General features: G+C 51.5%; 9 protein-coding genes across 9 annotated transcripts; 7 read left to right on the forward strand and 2 right to left on the reverse strand.

Annotated features, from left to right (window-relative positions):
* Positions 1–188: 188 nt before the first annotated feature.
* N7482_007426 (uncharacterized protein) lies at positions 189–623 on the forward strand (the record flags this gene model as incomplete). The annotated part of the gene is made up of 1 exon (XM_056689551.1): positions 189–623. The coding sequence occupies one exon, from the start codon at positions 189–191 to the stop codon at positions 621–623; it is 435 nt and encodes a 144-aa protein (XP_056541980.1).
* A 385-nt stretch (positions 624–1,008) lies between these two features.
* N7482_007427 (uncharacterized protein) lies at positions 1,009–2,749 on the reverse strand (the record flags this gene model as incomplete). Its single annotated transcript, XM_056689552.1, has 2 exons — positions 1,009–2,469; positions 2,531–2,749. 2 exons carry the CDS (start codon positions 2,747–2,749, stop codon positions 1,009–1,011), a joined length of 1,680 nt encoding a protein of 559 aa, XP_056541981.1.
* Positions 2,750–3,093: 344 nt separating this feature from the next.
* On the forward strand, positions 3,094–6,033 carry N7482_007428 (uncharacterized protein; the record flags this gene model as incomplete). The annotated part of the gene is made up of 1 exon (XM_056689553.1): positions 3,094–6,033. The coding sequence occupies one exon, from the start codon at positions 3,094–3,096 to the stop codon at positions 6,031–6,033; it is 2,940 nt and encodes a 979-aa protein (XP_056541982.1).
* A 1,988-nt stretch (positions 6,034–8,021) lies between these two features.
* On the forward strand, positions 8,022–8,937 carry N7482_007429 (uncharacterized protein; the record flags this gene model as incomplete). Its single annotated transcript, XM_056689554.1, has 3 exons — positions 8,022–8,375; positions 8,441–8,677; positions 8,746–8,937. The coding sequence occupies 3 exons, from the start codon at positions 8,022–8,024 to the stop codon at positions 8,935–8,937; spliced, it is 783 nt and encodes a 260-aa protein (XP_056541983.1).
* A 2,314-nt stretch (positions 8,938–11,251) lies between these two features.
* On the forward strand, positions 11,252–11,878 carry N7482_007430 (GNAT family N-acetyltransferase; the record flags this gene model as incomplete). Its single annotated transcript, XM_056689555.1, has 1 exon — positions 11,252–11,878. The coding sequence occupies one exon, from the start codon at positions 11,252–11,254 to the stop codon at positions 11,876–11,878; it is 627 nt and encodes a 208-aa protein (XP_056541984.1).
* A 442-nt stretch (positions 11,879–12,320) lies between these two features.
* N7482_007431 (casein kinase II subunit beta family protein) lies at positions 12,321–13,441 on the forward strand (the record flags this gene model as incomplete). The annotated part of the gene is made up of 3 exons (XM_056689556.1): positions 12,321–12,389; positions 12,639–12,884; positions 12,950–13,441. 3 exons carry the CDS (start codon positions 12,321–12,323, stop codon positions 13,439–13,441), a joined length of 807 nt encoding a protein of 268 aa, XP_056541985.1.
* A 378-nt stretch (positions 13,442–13,819) lies between these two features.
* On the reverse strand, positions 13,820–14,900 carry N7482_007432 (arylformamidase; the record flags this gene model as incomplete). Its single annotated transcript, XM_056689557.1, has 2 exons — positions 13,820–14,708; positions 14,794–14,900. 2 exons carry the CDS (start codon positions 14,898–14,900, stop codon positions 13,820–13,822), a joined length of 996 nt encoding a protein of 331 aa, XP_056541986.1.
* Positions 14,901–15,362: 462 nt separating this feature from the next.
* On the forward strand, positions 15,363–16,659 carry N7482_007433 (putative eukaryotic translation initiation factor 3 subunit EifCh; the record flags this gene model as incomplete). The annotated part of the gene is made up of 4 exons (XM_056689558.1): positions 15,363–15,370; positions 15,423–15,462; positions 15,535–16,016; positions 16,080–16,659. 4 exons carry the CDS (start codon positions 15,363–15,365, stop codon positions 16,657–16,659), a joined length of 1,110 nt encoding a protein of 369 aa, XP_056541987.1.
* Positions 16,660–17,189: 530 nt separating this feature from the next.
* On the forward strand, positions 17,190–18,503 carry N7482_007434 (putative mitochondrial carrier protein; the record flags this gene model as incomplete). The annotated part of the gene is made up of 3 exons (XM_056689559.1): positions 17,190–17,219; positions 17,357–17,546; positions 17,647–18,503. 3 exons carry the CDS (start codon positions 17,190–17,192, stop codon positions 18,501–18,503), a joined length of 1,077 nt encoding a protein of 358 aa, XP_056541988.1.
* Positions 18,504–19,015: the final 512 nt, after the last annotated feature.

Here is a 19,015-nt window from a genome sequence, read left to right on the forward strand (position 1 = left end):
AACATTTGAGAAGATGAGAAAGGCCATAAATACCCTCATTCCTTCACTTGGTCCATTGTTTAACATCCTCTTTCACAGACAATAGCCTCCGGTGCAATCAACCTCATTCTCAACTTCATTCTCAACTTCACATTCTCAACTTCACATTCTCAACTTCATTACCACCTCCTAGCTACCAGATCGCCACTATGCAATTCAGCCAGCTCCTTCTTACCGCCCTCTTCGCCGCTCCTGCGGTCCTGGCTTCTCCAGTCGCCGGCGTGTCGATGATGGCTGCTGGCCCTGAGTGGACTATTGAGAACATGAAGCGGGTCTGCAACGGCGACAATACCTCATGCACCTGGACCTTCGGCATCAACCCCGGATCAGGCGCTACCGCTTGCACCTATGTCGTGACCGCCAACGATGCCTCTGAGGCTAACGGAGGCCCTTCTACCTGCGGCGCTTATACCATCACCTCAGGCTGGAGTGGCCAGTTTGGTCCGGGCAATGGCTTCACTACCTTGTCCGTTGTCAATGACCAGTCTCGCCAGATCATCTGGCCCGCCTATACCGACAAGCAGCTTGCCGGTGGGAACGTCGTGAAGCCTGATCAGTCTTACGCCCCCGCCGCTCTCCCTTGAAGGAAAAAAGCAACACAAGAACGGGGGTGAGAGGGGGAGAATTTGGGGCAGATCCACCGTGAAACATCGGTTGTGTGACTTCATACTGTGGAGAAGTACGGGATTAACGGACCTGCCAAGCCTGGGTCCACGGCAGCAAGATATACGGAGTAATACCATGCAACTGCTCTATAAATAGTTTAATCAAGTCCTTCTTTTTAAGTCTCCCGAGCCGCATCAAACCCATACACTACCACAACAGCGTAAAGCCTGCTATGACGGCAAATTTTCAATCTAAAATACTATTATCTATGAAGATACTACTATTTATGTCTCTATTTTTCATTGTGAGGTACTTATTCCAATCTGGGCCAAACCATTTCGTACAACACATCAATTGGTAGTGCTACTGAAGCTTAGTCGGGTCAATATTCTGCACAACTTCCTCATAGAAAATAATCGCTAGACGACTATCATCATCGGTAGCCTCACAAGAGAGGCATTTCACCACGGCATCCCGATAGGCCGGGCCCATGTGATGCGGCAGTCGCCGCTTCGCTATCTCCAGGTAGAGATTCTGCATCGCACGCGGGTTCATCGTGACACCGGCCTTGAGTTTCCTCGTCGCATTCTGGTGGATACTCATGGCCGTTTGCCAGAGTCCAATTTCCAGCAGCACCACACCGAGGCTATAAATGTCATGCATCTTCCGGAAGCTGACGGTAGGTGGGCCTTGTCGATCTGGATGTCGATAGAGGTTTTTCTCCAGGATGTTGTCGAAAGTGTATTGCGTTTCCGCTGTCTGGGGTCGTGCGAATTCAAAGTCAACCAGGAATGGATCGGCGTAGAGTCGAGATGAGGGAGCAGCTTTGTCTTGGAAAAAGATAATCGACTGACTCCGGATCGATTTGTGGACCCACCCGTCAACATGAAATGCCGATATTGCTCGCGTCACATCTTGGGCGACCCGGAATCGTTGAGGCAATGTCAGTCGTGAAATTGAACCCGCGGTGGAGTCCATCAGCGCGTACAACGAAATTGGCTCCAAGTCAGCCGCCTTGATAGGGAAATTGAAGATGAACGCATAGCGACTTTGCTGCGGCTGATCAATGATGCCACGAAAGTTAAGAGTGCGGAGGTCGTCTTTTCCCGCCGACGACAGTAGGCTGGCTAGCTGTTGGACGCGGTCTGCGGTTACCGTATCGGGCCTTGCATCCGCATTATCTTCTCCATATTTCTTATATTCAACCAGTACCGGTTCCGGCTTCTCGCCTGATGGAGACGAAGTGCTCGAGAGAGTTGCCATAATCAGACATTCACGGTCCAAATGGGCATCCAGCGAGGCATTTTCGAGGAAGAAATTTGTTTGATCAACGGCGGGCTCGATGGTCAGTTTGCGTAGGCGGGCATGAGGTGCCATGCCCAGGCGGTTGGAATGCTCATTGGAGATGAGACTTTCCAACGCGGCCGAGCTATCGTAGCGAGGGTGCAGTGCCAACATCAGAGGTACAAGCTCCTTGATCTTTGATGTCCACTTTCTAAACTCCTGAAGGAACCTTTCAAACCTACGCCGCTCGAACAATGCCCATTTCCATGATTCCCAGTTTGTTGTCGACCGTGACGGCATGAGCCATGCAAAGCCAAATTTCTTCCGTCCATTGAGATGGAAGTTCAACGGCCCGGCATTGGAGATGTCCTCCACAGGGATCTCAAGTGGGAATTCTATGAGCTTCGACGTCGCGGTGGAATTGTGGAGGTATGGAGAATAGGTTTGATAATCGACATCTTGGGCCAGAGCGAGTTTCGCATAATCGCCACATTGCAGGCGAAGCCTCTCCAGGATCGAATAGACTTCTTGTAGCCATTGCTGGGGCGGGTCCACGGTTATTCAATGATATTGGCTCATAATTTCCTCTATCCTCACTCACAGTATTCAAGGGGCCTTCCTTCATGATCCCATCATTCGTAATGATCAGATGCCCGAAACTTTGCAGATACAAGAGCTCGAGGTAAAACTCCTGTTCTCGCTCCTGCCGCTCAGCCTTGCTGTTCCGTACGGATACGATGACCCGATGGATGAATTTCGAGATAAGGTAGAGCTCTTTGAATGTGGTCACCACCGCGAGTCCTAACCCAAGTCCTTCCATCACGACGGCCTGGCGAGTGGTGGAGAGAGAGAGCCTTCCCCAGAATGCTCGTAGCCAGGCTTTTTAAGCGACCATCAGGCAGAGGCGCACGGCCTAGACTCCACAACGTGGGACAGATTGATTGGATTGTCGCCTTGCCATGCAGTCTGCAGTGTTTGGGCGTGGTCAGCACGGAGAGGGGTAGGATTACCCGGGCGAGGTACATGAGGCTGAGTGCCACGCTTCCTCGGCAGCCCCAACGTCTCCGGTCGCATTGCAGACTTTCCGTCTTCATTTCATGAAGTCATCGCAATAGCCCATGAGCTTCATTTCACAGCGGATATGTGCCCGCCGATCGGTGCCAGATGAATCCCGATCCAGCATCGCGGGGCCCCTCTTCGCCTGGGATCCGCAGCCCAGGCCAGGGAGCGGCCTTTTCTAGCCTCAGTCGTCTGTTCAGTCACTCAAGTGTTTTTGAGAGTCTGGGGCGCGGAAGTCGCCATGGCGGACGATTCAGCGTCATTGAGGAATTTGCCGCATTTTCGGACCCTCTCATCGTCCTCAGTAACTTGATGGTCACCCTGAAAGATAATCACATCCCTGGCCCCCGACTCATACGCATGCAAACAGAATTCAATGCTGAGCTGGGTTGTGGTGCGCAATCCGAGGTCTTTGGTTTCGATGAATCCGTCCTTGAAGAGCGCAATCTCACTCTCCAGGATCTTCCAGACTCGATGAGGAAGAATATCACCGAAGTTGCAGTCAAACGTTTTCGTGTCCACGGTGCCAGGCGACGAGAGCCTCGACCCAGCACGTCGATCAGCTCCGAAGAGTTTGTGTTTCTCTGCAAGGCGGCGCATCAGGAGATCGATGTCCTTTGCCAAAGCACCTTTCGCAAACACCCGAACATCGTCCGTCTCATCTCATGGGGCCTTTGTCTGGATACAATGGAGGAGAATGATGAAGAAACTCCCCGAATCCCCTTACTCATTCTGGAGAAGTCACGATGCTCGCTGACACAGTTGTTGGTCAATCCGGCGACATACAACACCCATCTCAGCTTCCACGATATCTGTGAGCTCCTTTTGGACACGGGACGTGGATTGGAGGCGATCCACCAGGAGGGCATTGCGCATGGCGATTTGAAGCCGGATAACGTGTTGATCTTCGACTCGGGCGGTCGCTGGTGTGCCAAACTATGTGATTTTGGGCTGTCCGCCTCGGAGAATGCCGGGCAAACCTCGTCAAGTGTGGAATATCGAGGAACTCCTGGCTGGCGCCCGCCTGAATACTATCGCCAGGGCTTGAAGTCCCTCAGTTTCCAAGGTCATCAACGATGTGATGTATTCGTCTTTGGCCTAATAGTTTGGAGCGCGTTTCAATATAGTGGACGCCACCCGCTTCCACGCGAGGGCGAACCAAGCTGGAATATTTCAATGATAGCTGCACAGCAGCTGGCAAAGCAGACTGCCATTCCGGCTAGTGAAAAGAGCCGGATTATCCTCACGGTGCAGGGAGCCCTCGTGGATGATCCCGAGGCTCGTCAACGGCATCCGTGGAAATACCTGGACGGTAAAGCCTACAGGCATGTTGGAAGGCGAGACAAGATCTGGAGGGACTCGACCATCATAACCCGACCCTTTCGATACGCGCTTCGCAGGATGTTTGGTGGTAGAGTGGTAATGCCAGATGAAGGGCTTGAAGAGACCGATGAATTCTTGCTGCCAGCTGCTGAAGAAGATGCCGCGCCACCGGGCCGCATCTGGTGTCTCCCTTGCGTGAGCCCACGACGCGCTGCCCGCCCTTCCTCCTCAAGGCTACCACCAATAGCGTTCCCTGTGCGGCACGCGCTGTACCTCAGCGAGTTTGAGGAGTTCTTCCGGCAACTGGATGTGGAGAGACGTCCATATGCACTGACCATAATCCGTCATGGCTATCGACCCTGTATCAACCTCAAGCACCTGCAGAAACTGTACGACGGACTGGTGGAGTCCATCCGTTCAAACGACGAGACTCGAGTGTATGCCTTGGCGCGGGTACGAAGTCGCATCCCAGCATGCTGCTGGAAGCGAGTGAAGGGCGGCCGCCCGGCACATATGATTGAACGCTATATCAAAGATACCCATGACTTTTCCACTCTCGCGTGGATGTGCCGTGGAGAAATCGGAGCCGGCGAGCTTCATTTGGAAACCCACATGAAGGCTGTCTTTGGATGTATCCTGCAACGGCCCCGGAACTTCAGTTACTTTGCCATCCGGCGTGAGCAGCAGCTAGGAGTGCAGGGACGCTCGAAACATTTCATGCTCTTGCTTGAACATGGAGCCCGGATCGAAGCTGCGGCCAACTCGGAGGGTGAAAGTGTCTTTCTGCAGTATCTTCATCTATCTGATGAATTTTCCCGCAATGGCTACGGAGATCTGTCCATCCGAGATATCTGTGTTAGCTTCAGGCGAATTGCGCGCAAGCCATGCATTGCACCGATCACGCGTTTCTATATAACGGGAGAGCTGCCCGAGCTGGAAGAGAATACGAAAGGATGCTCGAACACCGCCCTTCACGACAGTGTCGTCGCTGAGAATTACGTGGCAGTGGAAGCCTTGGTTCGATCCGGATTCTTTGTGGACGCTCGGAATAAAGATAATAGGACTGCTTTGTATCTTGCTCTCAAGAGGCGCAAGGAACAACAGCGGTCCGCGGCGCAACGAAAGCAGAAGAATAAGCACAAGGCCTCTCTGGTGGACTCTACAACCCTCTGGCGGATTATTGCTTTATTGAAGCAAAATACCACGCAGGCGCTCGACATCGACAACGCCTCCTGGGCAAGTACGGAGATACCACTGGGATGGGAACGAAAGGCCATCACATCCCGCAGTAATAACCCGGACGACTCGAGCAAGGAGATCTTTTACGATACTTTGTCCACGTCGCTCACATTCACTAAGCCCAGATTCTCTCTTTACGAGGACCGTCGTCTCGCACTCGGGGCTCGACGGTTTTCTGCCAGTGGACAGACCTACTACCTAGACCTATTCCGATTCATCAGTCCATCTTCGTCTAGTTCCGATGCCGATATCCAAACCTCTCCCGACATGGAGATTTATGATGATCGCTGGTTTGCCAACGAGCCACACACGCCCGCGGTTAGTCGACAAGGCCAGGAAGCATCCGAGCATACTCTGAGTTTAGAAGCCGTGAGAGCTCGTCGACAAAGGTTCTCTCCCAGCAGAGCCCTTTCGACTACACTCTTCAAGCTATATTTTGACGGGATTCAAGGTATATCGAAACTTCGGTCCACAAGTGACTGATAGCCCGCCTATCTAAAGTATCCAAACTTTACAACCATTGGCTGGTTACATGTATTTTCTCGGTGCGGTGTCTAGAAACACGGTGATTTGATGGCCAAGATGAATAATCACAAGGCTTGGTGCTCTGGCATATTTACTCTATTCACAAAATATGCCCACTTTACAAGAACCAAGTTGGTAGCCGGAGGGTCAGATAAAGCCTAGACGACCGAGCCAATATCTGGATCAATTCTAGAGCCCGCATTTTCTTTGAGAGAGAAGGGTTCTTCAAAGTGGGAAAGGCTGGATGTTGGCAAGGCCGTGCAGTAGGCTGGATGGTATCAGCTCAATTAGCCCAAGCCCAGTTGCAACCGAATTTATTGGGTTCAGTGTCAGAACCCCAAGGGGGGATGTCATCCGAGCTTAATTTTGACTCTTATTTTGATACACAGGCTAGCAGAATTCCACCCAGTGAGCAATGTTTTTGGCCTGAAGACCAAAGGTGAGGTCTCCAGTCTGCAGTGCATTCAAAATCTGGACAATCCCGAGCACGAACCGAAAAGAACAAAAGCACCTCTTAGTAACGGTTATTTCCTCATTACCCATCCTGTGCAAGACAGGTTTTAGCTGCAATCGGATTCGCTTGCGGTCACGGTTTCACCAGTTGCCGTGTTTTGTAGCACATAGACCGCGTACCCGCCTACGCCAACGCCGGCGTTGAAGGAAAGCACAATCCAGACCCCTGGGCATCCGTTCACATCGCAAAAGGGCCCCTGATGACCCTATCAGTATCTTGTATAATAGCGACATCTACGACGGGGGGAAGGACGGAGTATATGAGGAAGAGAGTAAAAGTGGAGTATATGTATGGAGAATAAAACTCACTGCCATGTTTGTAAAAATTGGGATGCAGATTACGAGAGATAGAAACTCTGTAATGAATGAGAGTTGTCGTGACTATAGTATGAAGTTTCTGCGGTAGCTTTTGAATCTAGCCATGGTAAAGTCTCCTTACTTATAGTTGACAGGCCAGTTGCTGGCCCAACCAGAACACTGGGGCTTATCTGGTATTATGTTAGATCAGTTCAATTTGCGAACCACCAGGTGGCCTTGGTTGGATTCGAAATCGGACTGCATCCTTCCAATTGTCGTTTTTTAATACCTAAAGGAGAGCAAGCATAAAAATGTATACCATCAGCAGCTGATATAACAAATCTTGTATTTGTTAATTCAGGTATTATGACTCTATTATCTACTTCTTACATTCTAAATTGACCCTCTTCTAAATCTGTTTCAGGAAGAATAAAAATAATATTAGCTTGTGTTGGTGCTACATATTCTTTCAATGATAATTTTAAAGCATCAGCAAATGCTCGCTGTAAAACCGCTGACTATTATCACCCCTCCAGCCACCAACTATTTAAGGGGCCGCAACGACCTAGCGGATCCTAAGATTCACACGTTGTTTCATCACGTGTAAGGAACTAGGCAAAGGGCCAGAGTGGTGTTCCCCTGATCGGGGATGTGAGCAGACCCACCGGGAAAGGAATTGTGTTACCTGGATTGCTCTTGGTACCAGTTTTCCTATGCTCCGCGCTCCGCAAGAGCCTTTCCTGACCGCTGACTCACTATCACACTTATAACTACATAAAGGTTTCATCTAAGCACGATTTATTCAGACACGACATTTCTCCCCTGCGTGTTTGCTCATTTAAAGACTATTTAGCTCAGCCTAGATTGCGCTTAATTCCCGGGTTAGTGTGCATTTTCTGGTTAGGCTGTAAGCTAGCCGTATCCGGCTTGATCGGCCGAGTGCCACTCGGTCCGTAAACCGAGATGATAGGATGATCGTGAGTTGTCGTAAGCTGCCAAGCCTCGTCAAATTCTCGAAGGAAGGTAAATTCATTTAATGTTCGGCATTAAAAGTTATAGAATAAATAAGACATTGGACTCCAGCTACTTGCCGACGTTCCCATTACTGCTTCCCTACATTTCAGAGTCCCTTCAAAATGCGTTTCTCTATTCTTGCAGGTCATCTTCTCTTCGGCGTTAATCTGGTTTCTGCCACAGCCATTGAACGTACGACTAGTGAACTAGTTAACAGCACCGCTTGCTCCAATGTCCACATCCTTATTGCACGTGGAACCACCGAGTCGTATCCTGGTTCTTTGAGCACTCTCGCAGAGTTGATCACTGCCAATAACAAAGATACAACCTACGAAAATCTTGTCTATCCTGCCACTGATGAAACCTCAACCGATAGCTACCACATTGGCAAGACAGTGGTGCGCAAGCAGCTTACTTCTTTCGTTGAGCGATGTGGTCACAGCGATTCGAAGCTTGTCGTGCTTGCCTATTCCCAGGTCTATATTGACATTCCCACTAACGAAATTAATCTAATGGCTGAGTCTACTTCTGGATAATTTAGGGGGCGATGGTCATTGCTGACACTCTCGCCGGTGGTGGAGGCGACTCGACTTTGGGTAATATGACTGACCCGATTAGCTTTGACATTGGCAAGCACAGTAAGATTGCCAAGTTCTACGCCCACGGTCGTGGAGCTAACCGCTCTGACGCAGTCGATGCTCTTGTGCTCTATGGCGATCCACGCCACGCGCCCTACCAGCCGTACAACCAAGGCTTGAACACATTCAACGTAACCGGAGTAGGTCGACTCACCCGAATACCCTCTTCCGAACTTGACACAGCCCTTTTGGCTAATAACATAACCAGAAATACCCTCGCGCAGAATTCCAGGTACAACACTTGACCGACAACTACGGCCACATGATTCATGACTTTTGCAATGTCGGTGACCCCGTCTGTGCTAGTGGATCCAACATCACGGCTCATATGGTATACCCTGACATTTGGGACCAAACTGCTGCCAACTGGGTTCAGTCTGTACTTGAAAAGGCACGTTGAAAAGTGTTGGAAATGGTCCCGACTGATGTAAAGCCCTGCTACTGGGCAGCAGAGCAAAAGTCTCGCTTCACTTCTGTCTGTAACATCATTGTCATCTTTAAGCTCCAGAAGCCCTGCAAGGTCGTGTAGTTGTTCCGATACGAGTAGTACAATAGACAGTGATTTGTGATTATATCATCTTTCAAAGCCTTCGTAGCGTATAGCCGGGATCCACGCACAACAAACGGGGTAGTCAATACCCGTGGCTTCGTCATGTGGCTCCATTATTCTTGTCCGCCAGCAAGGCAACCCAGAAATCCATGACCCGATTGAAAGAGCTATAGGGAATCACGCGCATTCAACGTTCTTCACGGACGAGTGAGCTACGCGCTTTTTTCAGGCAATGCGCCTTTCTAACTTCCATCTACCATTATCCCTCGCACACTCAAGGGACCAAAACTCTACGCATCAAGAGAAACTCCTAATACGTACAGGGCAAACCTGTCAATAAACAAGCATACATACGCGTCGAGCTATTCGATTGAATCTTTTATCACGCTCACGCAAAGCCTCCCCGGCGCCACGAATCGCGTTGGAAGAAAGAGGTGCTCTTTTGATAAGCGAGGGCAGCTCCGTCTCCACATATAGGGGAAATGGCTAATATGCTATTTATTGCGCAACGAACTGCACTGATGAATGCCCATGGATTCAGCAGGGTTCGTTAGGCATACACCTGCTGTCAAAGACCTTCCTCTCGGTGCTATGGCTACTAGTGAGCACGGCAGGAGGATCTACGCTACACGGGTGGTTTAGAACGGTTGGTTTTGCTCTCGCTACGTATGTTTTTCTACCTTATGGTATCTGCAATTTCATGAGATTCGCACTCTGACTTGCATGGCGGTGGCATTGTAAATGGTACTGCTTCTTTTTCTTTGGCAGTGGTTTTCAGCTTGATCGCCTTTGGTCTCGATACTGCTGACGTACACAATTGTCTTCAACGACATGTTCAAGCACTGAGTTTCCAAATGCAGCAATCCACACAGCTCGCTACCCTCACACTGCTCTTGAATTATTTAATCGGTAGGTTATATGTACGTAGTAAGTGGGCGGAATAGAGTAATACGCCTCTTAGTCCGGGCTATATATTTGTGAATGTGGCGGACTCTCTCCTGTCCGCTAGATCTATTCTATAATTCTCATCTTGGTCCCGAGATATATAAATAAATCTACCGTTCTTAAATAGCAACAAAATCCTTTTAACTTTAAGCCCAGGCATATAAGAATTGCTACTAATTATATAAATTTATGAGCCTGGGGATATATGGTATTTAATAATTCGACTTCAGCGTTACTTAGCGGAATTTCTATAGTTAGTACGCTACTAGGGTCATTTTGTAGTGTCTGGAAGTACGTGGTAACCATCCGGTTTATATTATTATGTTTGACTTGCACATAGTCTCACAAAAGTGCAGTCTGTATGATAAGAGAAAGAGGTGATAACCCAGGCAGTTTGCTATACCCTGGTCGCTTTTATAAAGCGATGGCCTAGTTAGGATAGCAGAAAAAAAATACCGTAACGGAAACAATCCCAATGTAATACTGAACTAAAATGAACCTGCCTGGATCAGAAACGTGCATTGGAGGTACCATGTTTCACACCACCCCAGATGATAAACTTAGGTTCGAATCCGTCTCGCTAAGGCCACCATTATCCGAGAGGAGTATAACGTTCTCTGGATACAGCTTCCCTAGAGTTGCGAGAGCGACAATGGGCTCCAAGGTCGGGATGACATGAACACCGCCCTGCCTTGCGGTGACGAGACCACGGTCTGGGTGTAAGAGAGATTGACATCCACGGCGGGGAAGAAGTTCCAAATGATCATTTTCGAGAAGGTGTCAGGGCTAGGTGGAAAGTCAAGCCCCTCGGGGTGGCATAAAAGACAATTTGTTCTAACTTCCAACATAGACCAACCAGTAGAACCTCCGCGGCAAAGAATGCATTATCCTTGCTCAAAGGCTTAGGCTTCCCCTGCAGACTGCACTCTCATATTCCCGAGATGAGAGATAGAAGCACAATTGATCAAGCAGTGCTTCGAGAGCGATGTGATCATCGACACCTTCATCAGTGTGTGCTTATCAGTGCCCATTGGAGGCCACGAGTAGACTGATTCAACGGTGACTCATTGGGTCTCGCGCCTTCTCGCCCCCACTCCTAGATCGTAGGGGAGAGCATCCCCCCTCGGCCCAGCGCTAGCGGCAGGAGTGTGAACATAAAATGCGCAGAGATTTGCTGCATTTGCAAGCCCTCATGTCCCTAGACACACACGCAGTCCCCATGGCCTCCGAGCCCGCCTCCCCGTTTCCGCTGGGTTTTGCCATCTCAACTCCACGGCTGCGAATTCACCCCTTTGACCCTGACAGCACTGCCCACTGCGAATTTCTGGTTCAACTATGGAACACGGATGATTTCATCAACTCCTCTGGCCATACCGGCATTGACACCCCCGAGAAGGCCGCCGCTTTTATTCGTCGCCGCGTTCTAGCGGACTACGCTCGCAACCGACATGGCCAGTTTCTGGTGTCCCTCGTCGAGGCAAACCAGGCCCCTAGGCTGATCGGCTGTGCTTCGCTCATGAAGGGTGGCCCGTCCGATCCGCATTATTACCTTGCCCCCGATGTTGGATATACGATTCTACCCGAAGAGAGTGGGAAAGGATATGCGACTGAGGCGGCCAAGGGGATGCTCGATTATGCCCGGCTAGAGCTGGGCATCGATAGTGTCTTTGGATTTTGCGCTGCTGGGAATCTGCGCAGTCGCAGGGTGCTGGAGAAGCTCGGCATGGAATACAGAGGGGTGGCTGCTCTGTCAGTCTTTGGTGGAGAAGAGAGTGCTGTTTATACGCTGCCTAGCATGGCCCAGGATCTGGCTGTTTATAACCTCACTGAGACCATCTGTAAATAAAAAGAATGGGAAACTGGATGATAACGTAACCCTTTCATTCTGAGAGTCATCACAGTCGACGAGAGAAATGCAGCATCCTTGAGTAGCGGAAGGCGGCCCGAGGGTCCATCGAGGTGGATGCTTCTATATTGGCCCCAAGGCGGTCAGCCAACAGCCCCAACCATCGGGCAGAATGGCCACCGCCCAGCCCACACTTTATCGAACGGCGGGCACACTTTAAACCTCCCCTCGAATCAGCTGCTCATCCACCCCCACCCCGTCCATCGAGGATCGACCGTGAATTTTCGCTTGTTGAGGCATCACCCCGCGCCTGCCTTGTCCAGCTGTGTCGCAGTCGGGGTTTCCAGCACCCTGGGTTGATCCACCCAAACTCTGGCGCTACCAGCTACCCACCCTCCCCGAAAGCGCGGAAGCAGCCTGAGCGGATCTTGTCCCGACACTCATGGTTAACATGATGGAAGACTTCAACAGTGAGACCGATAGTGACTACACAAGTTACTGGAGAGACTGGGTAGGTTGATCCCTTTCTCATGCCGCCTCATGCGCCTCCCGCCAGCCCCGCTGGCTACTTGCGCACTGGTGTCCTCGCCCAATTGCGCTATGGATATCTGGCTGGACGGTCGGCATCGTCAGATTGCCAGCATGCTAGTTGCTAGTCTGCCAGCGACAAGGGCGGAATTTTGCATTGATGGGCAACATCTGCGGCCGCACTTCAAGACGGTTATCGAACACAGCTAACTTGACCTTTCTTATCGTTTAGTTTGTCTCTTCGCGAGGGAATGAATACTTCTGTGAAATCGACGAGGATTACTTGACAGACCGATTCAACTTGACGGGCTTGAACACCGAGGTCCCCTACTACCAATATGCCCTGGACCTCGTGACCGACGTTTTCGACCTTGATGCCGACGATGATTTGCGGGAGCAAATTGAGAAGTCCGCCCGGCATCTTTACGGTTTAGTCCATGCCCGATACATCGTGACCACGCGTGGTCTGGCCAAAATGGTGTGTTCTTTGCCTTGCTCTACGTTGGTCATTACTGCAGACGCATGTTTCTAATATATCGACAGCTTGACAAATACAAAAAGTGCGACTTCGGCAAGTGTCCTCGCGTGCTGTGCGATGGACACCCTCTCTTGCCCATGGGCCAATCGGATCTCCCCAATATGAGCACTGTTAAACTCTACTGCCCCAAATGCGAAGATATCTACAACCCCAAGTCCTCCCGCCACGCCTCCATCGACGGTGCCTACTTCGGCACCTCATTTCACTCCATCCTATTCCAGGTGTACCCCGCCCTGAATCCCGAGAAGAGCATGCGCCGCTATGAGCCACGGATCTACGGCTTCAAGGTCCACGCCGCTGCCGCCCTGGCGCGCTGGCAAGACGGCTGCCGCGAGGAGCTGCAAGACCGTCTCGTTGAGTACGGCATGAGCCACAAATTCGTCGAAGAGAGCGACAGCGAAGAAGATGCTTACGAGTATGGCGAGGAGAACGAGCCCGCTAAGACCGAGAAGGTCGCCGGGGACGCGGCATCGGGTCGCATGGATATTGCAAACTGATTAACCTACGATACAGTGGCACTGGATCTTACACGAGCAAGCATTCGGCGTAACGGGGAAATTTTTTCCTGTGATTTGATTTTCCGTGATATACTTTACGAATAATGGCGTTTACAAGGCCCACATGGCTGGCCTTATACTTGTTCCCGACAATGTATCTACATCATTCCCCCCGCCCCCCTTCTTTGCCTGATGAGCTCCCCTGGAGAGAGACGAAATGAAGGAAATCAAGCTTTGATAACATGTGTTGTAAGGTTCTATAATTTTGAATGCTCCTGTGCAGGTGAGTATGGGTGCCAATTATCAACGAGGCGCGAAGAGAATATCCCCCGTTCTGTACCTAGTAAGATGCTTTGCATGTCAGTGGGCTCCCCCAAGCTACTCCCATTCAGGCGCCAACCGCATCTTCTGCAGCTCCACAAAAGCGAACTTGACCGCACGAGCAAGCTCCTCACCTTTGATCCAGGCCTCATCATGTCCCCCGGTAATAGGCAAAACATGCACACGGCGGTCATTGGCTGTTAGCTCCTGCTTCGGCACCTGTGCCTTAGCCGCTTCCCATTCACGAAGGGCTTCCTGCATAACCTCATGCTGGCCCTGGTCAACAAGCTCGTCATCCATAGAATGCGCTAGGACAACCAGCCTTCCAGCCTTCCACCCGCCCTCCACGCCACGCGAGCCAATCATCTGCGCTGGCGACACCGAATCCCAGAGCAGCCGGTCCGCACCAAACGCGCCTTCCACGAACTTGCGGTACTCGGAGATGTCCGAATGTGTGTCGACTATCCGCCGCAGATCATAGATACCCGCAACGCCCACAATCGCCGTAGGATGCGCCGTCAATCGCGGTGGAAGCGGAAGGGGAGACGAAGAGATTGGCTCGGCGACCGCGTCGGGGTCGCTGGCGTCTCCATTAAACCATTGTTCCCGATGTCCTGCTACCGCCCCCATGACAGCCTGGAAAGCCAGTGTCGCGCCGCAGCTGTGGCCAACGAGGATATACCGTTGGCCGAAGCCATAGGTATTCTGCAGAAATGCCAGTGCGGCTTCCACGTCTCGGATATGATCTGGGTGCATTGCGCCACGGTATTCTTTTGGTGTCGTGGTCGCCTTGTCTTGGGGATGATTCGGATGCGGGCTGAGCCGGTACTCGATCGAGGCGAAGCCTGCAATGGGGAGGCCTGGTGAGGCGCGGAGGATCGATTGAGTGGGCTCGATGCTTTCTGCTGTAATTGTTGGATCGCGCCAGGCACCGCCGTGGATGTAGCTAGAGATTGGATCCTGTTGTTAGCTATTGTCTTCTCTCCGCGGGTCGGTTGATTGCCATGCGGGGATCGGATCAGAGGCCGTACATTACCCAGTAGCCATCCTCGCAAGATTCAAGAGGTGTGACGATGATCGTTTGCAATGAGCTTTCTCGACCGTAACTCACGGTCCTTCTGCTCGGCAGGGTCGCCATGGCGGGTTTATGGTTGTCGGAGATCCTTAGATGAAGCTGGGCGGCTGCGATCTATCGGGTCGGGCGATATCGATCGCACCCCCCGGAGGCGGGACAGTCTCCACGATTTATTACGGACGATTGGCGATGCGGGCAGACTCGGTGGATTGTCAACAGAGGCGGATGTTCAAATCCCATTTATGATCCGCTGTAGGCCATTGGATACGAACAGAATCTAGTTTTTAGTAGTAGAAGGCGCAACAATCCCCTGTTAACTACAGAATAAACCACGGGTGTAGTTGTGTAAAAACACCGTATCTGCCCCTCTCCAGCACATTTGGTCGTTTACGGTATTACCGATATGTCCGTACGGCGCTAAACCCGAAAGGAAATTGTTCGACGGGCTCCTTTCACACAAACCGTGCATCCGCCCCATCTTCAAGTCTAACCTCCCCCCTCTCCACGGTGCAACCACCTTTCAATATGGCCGAGTATGTGATTCCCGCGCCCTGTCCGTGTATTCCAGTACTGATATCATTCCAGAGCACAAGCCCCCCTCGCGGCCGTCAAGGTCGAGGCGTTGGTACAGTCTCCCCGAATCTTGAAAATCTTCCCTCTCCTCGCCAGCGATAAATACTCATGCCCGACGCTCTAGGTGGTGATGAAAATCATCAAGCACTGCTCTCAAACCTTCCCGACCACCGCGACTGGTTCCCTCGTCGGTATGGATGTCGACGGCACCCTCGAGATCACCAACTCTTTCCCGTTCCCCGTTGTTGAGATGCCCACCGAGTCGCACTTCGACAACGCCGCTCACAACGCCGCTCCCAACGCCGCTGCCGCTGCTCCCCGCGCCAAGGCCAACGCCGCTTACCAGTCTGAGATGATCCGGATGATTCGCGAAGTCAACATTGATGCCAACAACGCTGGCTGGTACACCAGCGCCAACATGGGCAACTTCGTCAACATGAACGTGATCGAGAACCAATTTTTCTACCAGAAGGAGATGAACGAGCGGACGGTCGCGCTGGTGCACGATGTTTCCCGCAGCGCTCAGGGCAGCCTGAGCCTGCGTGCTTTCCGCCTCTCGGCCAAGTTCATTGAGGCGTTCAAGGAAAACAAGTTCAACTCGGAGGAGTACGTGAAATGCACTATGCGAATGGGAATGTGTGCCGGTGCGTAGCTAACAGTGAATTACAGGCTGCAAAAATCCAACCTCCGCCACCAAGATATCTTCGAAGAGCTGCCCGTGGAGATCCACAACTCCCACCTGATCACGTCGTTCATCCACCAGCTGCAGTGCCCCAACCCCTCCGGGCCCACCGAACTCCCGGCTTCCCTCAGCGCTCTTGAGGCCAGCTCTTTCTCCAAGTCCACCACCCTCACCCCCAATTTCGACAACTTGTCTCTCAACATCGACCCCTTCCTTGAGAAGAACTGCGACCTCCTGCTGGACAGCATCGAGACCCACAACACCGAGGTCAACAACTACCAGTACTACCAGCGTGTGCTCGGCCGCGAGCAGCAGAAGATCAACAACTGGAAGCAGAAGCGCACTCAAGAGAACGCCACCCGCGCCACGCTCAAGCAGCCCCTCCTCCCCGAGGATGAGTGGCAGCGCCTGTTCAAGCTCCCCGCCGAGCCCAGCCGGCTGGACAGCATGCTCAACACCCGCCAGGTTGAGCAGTTCTCGCGCCAGGTCGACAGTTTCGTCTCGGCGACGACCGGCAAGATGTTTGCTGTGAAGGGCAACCTGCTGCCCGGTGAGACCGCTAAATAAATACCAACTCTTGATGAGCAGTGATGGGGATGGACCCTGAGGCTTTTGGGTATTGCATGAAACCTTATTACGGCGTAGGGAGGGAAAATGTTCTCTGGGATGTTAATACGACTTCCTCTTTTGTTTCTTTGTATCCGTGACGAGTTCGAGTTCTTCTGTGTTCGATATATGGACTCGCCATCCGCTCATAGAAAACAATGACTTTTCTAGACACGACTTTGGAAATCTTCCGTTTTGTTTTCTATTTCCTTTATTTTCATAGGTGCAGTCCCTTTTCACTTTCTCTGTAACATTCGTCGTACTTGCGTCCAAGCCGGTCTGGATCTCTTTCTTCATATAGCCCTAACTTGGATAGGGCAATCTTGATCACGTGCATCCCATAGGTATGACCTCATCAGAACATCACGGCATCGCGATAATCAATCGCCGATAAGATCGCGATCGAGATCAGGTATAAGAGAGGGGACTTTTTGTAATCTGCACCTGGTTCTGTCATCTAGGGTGTACAGGGCAAGCCCAAGGCTAAATCCATGTACAATACTCATTCAGACATTTGGTTTGTAAGTCTTTCCAAGTTATATACCTTCACGGCTCCGCAATCTGCCTGCACTATCCCGTCAGCCCTGGTAGATCCTTCTTTTGCTAACTCACCCATCACTGAGTGATGATGAGCGATGGCTAACAAGGCACGAACTAGGCCGGTGCATTTGCTGCAGTCGTCGTTGACTTTATTGTCTATCCAGTAGACACGCTCAAGACTCGCATCCAGTCACCGAACTATGAGACCGTGTTCAAGAACGCGCGCACAGGCGCAGTGAGACGGGATGTGCTCTTCCGCGGACTGTACCAGGGTGTTTGGAGCGTTGTATTCTCGACAATTCCATCATGTGAGTGTCTGGCGAAGCCTTGATATGATCACAGAGGCCACAATATGCATCGTGCCGACGAATGCCCCATATACTGACATGCTCACCCTGACCCAAATAGCAGGAGCATTCTTCACCACGTATGAGGCCATTAAATGCGCTCTGCATGATTCATCGACCAGGAGGAACGCCACAGGCAGCAAGTCAGAGTATTCCACACAGAGCTCCAGAACTGGCCTTCAACTCCCATTCACACACTCGCTTCCAAGTCCCGTTATCAACGCGATTGCATCTTCGACTGGTGAAGCGGTCTCATGCTTCATGCTCACACCAGCAGAGGTAATCAAGCAAAATGCGCAGATGTTTAACAGTGTCGAAGGGGAATCGAGGGCAAAGGCTGGTAACGCCACTGCCATGCGCCATGTTCTGTCACGGTTCAAAGGCCACCCGTGGAAACTCTGGAATGGGTATTTTGCATTGCTGGGCCGGAACCTCCCGTTCACAGGTCTTCAGTTCCCGATGTTTGAGTACGTGCGGTCACATGTCATTGACTGGTATAGGCGACGCAAAGCTGTCGGCCATCCGCCTGGCGGCAGGGGGCAGCCCTCTGCTCAGAGAGAGCAGCTTATTGAGCGAGCTGGGTTGACTGGTATTTCGGCCTCGGTGTCGGGGTCTATAGCTTCGGTGGTTACCACGCCGATAGATGTGATCAAGACCCGCGTCATGCTGTCTGCGGGCGATGGCGCACCACCTGGCGCCAGGAGGGGCAGGGGCACCTGGGCTACTGGGAAGCAGATCTTCCAGACAGAGGGTATTCGCGGTTTGTTCAAGGGAGGCGCAATCCGCAGTGCTTGGACGGCTGTATCTTTGAGCCTGTATTTGAGTTTGTATGAAGGCGGCCGGTTCTTTCTGGAGAATCGGCGTCGCAGACTGGAAGGAGTTAGCGAAGAGTCTTCGAAGGGAGAGACAGCAATCTAGATTAGATTCGCATAAATGTGCAGGCATCAGAAATATGAACCAGGCGTTGTTTCAGCCAACGGTGGGTGACACCTACGTACCGTATATTTAGGGCTCGAGGTAAGCGTGTCGTGCGAAGTGGTAGACCGCGTGTGCTCACGTTGCCTAGGCGCCCGTCGCCGACTAATTCGCATGAGTGAGTCGTAGATCTACTAGCCCTTTCAGTCCCCAGTCAGGGTATAAAAGAGAGTTCCTTACCGGTCAATTCCACACCCTTTTTCTTCCTCCCTTTACTTCATCTTTCAACTCCTCTTTTTGAGAGGTCTTGTCAGAGACGTTTCCGAGAGTCTTTCCAAGGCCTGGGTCCTTTGTTAAAACCTTTCGAGCTATGAGGTTGCCTATAGCTCTTTCCCAATATCCTATCAGGCGACTTTACCGCCATGTTTCACATCGTGTGAGAGGTCTCTCCAGAGACCTTTCTACACGTTTTCTTCAATCCGTTCGAGATATGAAGCCCTCGAAAGTCTATAAAT

This window comes from Penicillium canariense (genome assembly GCF_028826845.1).
Source record: "Penicillium canariense strain IBT 26290 chromosome Unknown utg000004l_segment0_segment0, whole genome shotgun sequence".
Lineage (NCBI taxonomy): Eukaryota > Fungi > Ascomycota > Eurotiomycetes > Eurotiales > Aspergillaceae > Penicillium > Penicillium canariense.